At 32.5% G+C, this 6,309-nt stretch overlaps 1 protein-coding gene across 25 annotated transcripts in view; it reads left to right on the top strand.

Annotated features, from left to right (window-relative positions):
* Positions 1–5,568, top strand: part of CD36 (CD36 molecule (CD36 blood group)) — a 79,931-nt gene extending 74,363 nt beyond the window's left edge. For 22 of the 25 annotated variants that reach the window (XM_081146368.1, XM_081146390.1, XM_081146382.1 and 19 more), the window contains 2 exons: positions 3–167; positions 3,100–4,525. In XM_081146368.1, coding sequence (XP_081002494.1) covers positions 3–167 — 165 coding nt within the window. In that variant the 3' untranslated portion in view covers positions 3,100–4,525. Of the gene's footprint in view, positions 1–2; positions 168–3,099 lie in introns of all 25 variants that reach the window. The other 3 variants (XM_081146385.1, XM_081146366.1, XM_081146386.1) reach the window with 1 other exon arrangement.
* Positions 5,569–6,309: the final 741 nt, after the last annotated feature.

Raw genomic sequence — 6,309 nt, forward strand, 5'->3', positions numbered from 1 at the left:
AGACTGGTACCATTGGCGACGAGAAGGCAAAAATGTTCAGAGAACAAGTGACTGGAAAAATAAATCTCCTTGGCACGGTCGAAATCATCTTACTCAGCGTTGGTGTGGTGATGTTCCTTACGTTTATGATTTCATTCTGTGCGTGCAGATCAATGAAAGCAAAATAAGTAAGTACATATATATATATACACACACATATATATGTATAGATACAGGTATCTATATATGTATATATATATATATATATATATACATATATATATATACACACACACATTGCTTCAGTAACATTAGTTTAGATATCAGTTTTTGCATTTTATCAAAGAAGGGTTATAAATTAGGTTGTAACTCCTTCTGGATATGTCTAGCTAATTCTTTTTAAATACATCCTTGAAGTTTTGAGTTGCTTAATGTAAATGATGAGTGAATGAGTCAATAAGGCCTATAAATATCAAGCAGATCAGTATATTACATCTTTATTCTGAGAGGGATGGGATAAAAGACAATTTTCACCTTTGAAATGTTAGTACATATATAGCTTTTGTGCAAAATTCTGACTTCACTTATTGTTTATTTCTAGTTAATTATTTTACAAATTAAAAATAATTTAACATATTCATTAGGAAAGGTTATCTAAAATTGAAAATGGTAAATATTTAGAGAGATTGAAATGTACAAGGGAAAGGTAAAAGAAATTTAAAAAGCTAGAAATTAATAAGAGATAAAAAGCTCAATAATAAATGATAGAGATAAAATATACCATTAAAAATAAATACTGAAGTACTTATATATGGAATCTAAAGAATATAATAAACTGATGGGCAAAATAGATCCAGTGACATAGAAGCATGGAACAGACTGAGAGATCTCAGAGGGAAGGCGGGGGTGGGGAGATTAACCAAAGAACTTATACGCATATACACATAACCCATGGACACACACAGTAGTGTGGGGAAGGCCTCGGGCGGGGGTTGGGTGCCGGGTAGAAAGGGTCAATGGGGAAAAAAATGAGACATCTGTAATTCTTTCAATAATAAAGATAAATAAAAAATAAATAAATACTGAAGTAAAATGAAGTTTAAAGTAAAGATAACATTAATATAAATACAGGATTGTTACATATGGACAGGCTGACCTTGCATTGTCCAAATCAGGGCGTGTGCCCTATATGCTTAATGTGGAAGTCTGACTAACAGTTAAAATTCATGAGCTAAAATTTAAATATAACAGTACAATAGAATAGAAGAAAGTAGTGTTCAACACAGTAAAACCAAAACACTCAGAGGTTAGAGGGAAAATCATGTAAATGTGGACCTTTTAGTTTCAGCAGACCTCTAGATGTGGTTCAAGTCTCTGTGTGTTAGATATTAGTGTCCAGGTCCCCTTGTACACACACAGGGATGAATGCCTGATCCTATCTTCCCTTAGTGGAAGCCTGTCTTTAATAATTCTAGTTGTCATTGGTGTGGCCTATGGGGGAGATTTTTTCACTTCCCCCATAATTTTCAACAGCATTTCCTTCTCAGGCACACAAAATAACAATAATAAAAAAATAAATAAATAAATAAATAAATAAATAAATAAATAAATAAATAAATAAATAAAAGCAATACACTTGCTTAAAAATCACAACTTTAAAACAAGTTTTCTTACTTTACTTTCTATCAGACTACTGACCCAAAGCTGTCTTATATAGAGCTTCTGGAGCTGCCACTGATAACTACTGCACTTTTACCATGTGTCAAGATCATGCTAAATACGTTACATATACTATCACATCTAATCCCTAATACAATTTCATGTGCTGCCAATAGCCACGGATTCATCAGCACACACTCCAGAACTTTGTAAATTTTAACAGTGCAGAATTGTCCATTTTCAAAGTGTGAATCAGTCAAATAATTAAAATTTTAAAGTCGAACTTTCGGGATATTATTTCTTTTTTGTGTGAGATTGAGTCCTTGTGTCTAGGAAGGTAACCCAGTCTTTTGTTCTGATCATTTCTGCCACTGTTTATTCACTGAAAGGAAGACTGAATGATTTTGTCTACAATCTATTAAATTTGGACAGGATGTATTTAAAATACTAACCTAATATATTCACATTATAATAAATAAAGGAAATATTGCATCACCTTTTTAAGACCATTAGCCCAGTAACAAACATGATATGGTTAAACAAAGATATTCATATAACCACTTATGTAATAGAGAGATAAAATAATCACTGAAGAGCAAATAAATTTAAAAAACACTTATTCTAGTGGGAAAGCATGTTTTCAAAAGGAAGTATAGTAGTTAATTTTTTTTTCAGCAAGTATTCTCTATTAAAATTACATGATAAATTTTATCACTGCTCAATAAGCCCTGAATGTCAAATTCCTTGGGTTCCCCATGTGGCTAAATTAGAGCAAAGGATTGAAAGCTTTCCAGAGCATCTCTGTCAACAAATATATTAATTGTCTTTACATTTAACTGTTATGAGGAAAAATTACTGGTCTTTACAAAACTATATGCCTTTTTTTTACAAGTAAAGACGAACATTTTTCTTTGTAGATTGACTTACTAGATTTCAAAGAATCACAAGAGATTTACATTTCCTTTAAGGAGCCGTCAGTTTTGAATATTATAAAATTGTGCCTTGGGAAGATTTGTAAACAATTGGAAAAACAGGAAACAGATGTGCAAAATAAAATAAAATATAAGATGGTGGAGCTAAAGAGTGGTTTTATTCAATGGATCACACAGAGAACAAACAAATATCCCTTTCAAAAGGAGTAGTTTATACACTTCTAAATGGAAGATGGTCTGAAGGGAGAGCCAAGAGTAGAATGCTTGTCCAGAGCAGATTAATTAGCTAGCACTGCTTATCTGGCTATGTGCAGTCTTGAAAGTAGGGAAGCATATCCTTCTTGAGTGGGAACATGTGTTGTCTCATCTAGAAGTCCACCAGAGAACTTTTCTCTGCAGCTTAACAAATTAGGCTGAATGACAGAAAGTATGATATCTTAGATATTTAAAATTTGAATATTAACTGTTTTATTTTATTTTATTTTTTTACTGCTTTCTGATAAACAGTAACATTTCTTCTACTTTCCAGACAGGAAATGGATCTTTACATTTATGTACCAGCAACATCGGGACCTTTCTTAATACTGACCTACAAAATGAAGATTTAATATGCTTTATTTTTTCAAAACATACTTAATCTTATAGTTGAAGAAATGGTGGCACTATTCATTTTTTGCAATAAGCAGCAATACAATTCCAAAGGATTATTAAGATGTCATTAAAATCCATAATCTGAACAAGAAACCAGCATCTTTTAAAATTCATCCTGTGCACAGTGAAATTCATTTCAGCTTCTAAGGACCAGGTCCAAGCATGACCAAATTATTTTTATTTGGTACTGATTCACTGATTGATTCCTTGGTGACAAATTCAGCAGAAGGTGGACATTCTAAACAAATTCTGGATCCTGAACTCTTATCTTCCTCATCAAGGGAAAACACCATCCCTCTGAGCAGTGTCACTGTTCAGTTGCAACAGACCCCAGGGCTGTCAGTACATTGCATTTCATGAGCATCAATTATTTTGAAAGACATTTAAGAATGGAAAATAAATGATTAGCCTTTGAGTTATTTATTATACATTACCTAAATTTCTTTCTCTATGAGATTCTTTGTATAGCAACCACAGGCATTATAATTATGTTCTTACTTTGTAACAATATGGGCTTATACTTTTGCCATTTATTATGCAGATGAAAGTCATTTTTAGCACATTTGGGCTCTCCACGTTAAGGACTGTCATTTCCCACATTCTTCAGCTCTTCTGGAAATCTGAGTTGATTTTTATCTTTCTTCTCAGTTACATACAATTTGTGCTTCACAACTTCACAATGCTGTGCTAGTATAAAAAGATGTAAGTGAGAATAAAGAAATTATTGCATGAAAGATTACAAAGAAGATAATGCATTAATGGTTGTTGTAATATTTTTTGCTTTCATAGTCACATCAGAATGATTTCAACCATTAAAAGACATTCTTACCTGAACTCCTGCACTTTGCCTAGTTCCTCTTGTGTCACAAAACATTCACCTTGATTTTCTGTCTGAAATATTTTCTTTGATTCTATGTTTCTTTATGAATCTGTATTTTCTTCTGAAATATTCTCCCTAATTCAATCTTGACACTTTGTCCTAGGCTGTTTTTGAGTCAATTGGAGGACAAGCAAACTATATTTGGTTTCATTCTTTAGAGCAGCATGACTTAAGTTCTGGACTGTGAAAGATTTCTTTTTATCAGACATATAGTTAGGCAATCCTGCTTTCTCTAGCAGGGGTTCACTTATTACAGAGAGCACCCCTCTGCCTAAAAAGCTCCTATAGATATAAAGAGAAGATGAACCACATTCTATCTTGTGTTTTACACAGAGAAGTTTATAGGATGAAGTATTAGAAACTGTTTTGGGGTTTTGTTTTTGTTTTTTTTGGATACTAAAATAAAGAATTACTTGATTTTCTCATGTTAGCTTCCAAGGTAAATAATGAAAATCCCAACCAAGATACCACCCATTCAGAGGGACCCTTAGACAATCTGAAGGTCCTCAAAGTATACTTAGTATCGTTCCACTTAACTGGGAGGGGAAGATGTGTCCCCCTAAAACAGTGAAGTGTAAGATGAGATTTTAGAAATCCTCTTCTGATAATTAAGAGAAAAGTTTACTCTCTTTGCATTAGGATATTTTTGTGGACATGTTGATCTACGAGAAATATAAAGGAATTTTTAAATTCTTGAACTAAAATTATGTAAAGCAGGAACTGTGCTAAAAAATTGGGTGAGGAAATACATGTCCACCTCAAGTAAGGTCTTATATCCAATCAATAACTCTGATTTTAAAGCTTCATACAGAAATGCATCTCAGTATTTAGGTATGAGGGAAAAGATTGTGCCTTATATATCTTTAATGTTTTTTAACTAAATATCCATGTATTCTAATCTTTATCATTCCTTACCATTTTTTCTCTAAATTGTATAAAATATGAGGAAAGACAATTCATACACTAAGGTAAGTGGATTATATTGAAATACCCAGTAAGAAAAACAATTCCTTAAAGAATGGCACAGATGTGCACTGAGGTGCAAGTGGAGCACTTTGGGGAATGACTTAAATGTGTGACCTGTTGTTTAGCCCTAGAGAAATAGTATGGTGTTCAGAGAAGGTGAATGTTTGATACTTATAACTGTACATGGATGAGTTTGTGTACTTTATTCCGTAGAAAAACACCATTTGGTAGAGAGGTACATTTTCATTTCAAATTATGTTTAATGACCACAACAAATAGAATTGTTGTCTATAACTTAAATTTGAAAATCTGTAGTATGTGCTATAGTTAGAGAATCTGCAGCCTCTGAAAATGGATTAATGCTTATTTTTGCTGACAAACACATGAAGAAAGAGAACAATCTATATAGATTTTAGTTTTCAGGGGGAAAAAGGTAAAGTGAGTATCATTTCAGGAAAAGAAATGTGTGATTTTTCTGAAAATTTACTTGGAATATTCATGAGATTTGTGTTTGGATTTATATGGGTGCAATATTATGTCAATTTTTTAACATATTATCAATGTCAGAGCTACACAATATCTTTCTAGCTGGAGTTTGCTTAGGGTGTATTCTAACTGACAGCTCGGTTTTCCTGGTTGAAGTCTAATATGTTTGTGACACTGTGGCTGCTCTCACTTTGCCCACTTCTGGCTTTTCTACCATTCTAAATGGGTTTTGAACTCTACCTCAATAATCACAGTTCATTATGTTTTTCTGCATATCCCAACAAAATTACTGGTGGTTGGTTTTTCTGGGTTATTTACAGTGATCTGAGCTACTAAACTAAAAATGAGTTTTATATTTGTATCAAATATATACATGAGCACTTTGCTTTATTAGTTTGCAGCGCAAAGGTAGCTGCATTTTTAAGTATTTTTGAAACTACAGGCATACCTTGTTTTATTGCGCTTCACAGATGTTGCATTTTCTTATAACTTGAAGGCAAGACTCCTTTGCTGGCAAAAAGATTGCAACTCTGTTTTATTGCAACACTCCCTTTATTGCAGTGGTCTGGAACTGAGCCCACAATATCTCTGAGGTATGCTGGTAAGTACTTTTGTTATTAGGAAAATAATTTTGCTTTTTATTTTTAATTTTTGAATATATTTTACTTAAATGTTTAATATTGCTACTATAATTTTATAGTAGCTGTTATTGTCTATTCATGGGTTATTTATGTGTTACTCCTATTTTTGTTTGCC

The sequence above is a fragment of the Miniopterus schreibersii genome (genome assembly GCF_964146895.1).
Source record: "Miniopterus schreibersii genome assembly, chromosome: 9".
NCBI lineage: Eukaryota > Metazoa > Chordata > Mammalia > Chiroptera > Miniopteridae > Miniopterus > Miniopterus schreibersii.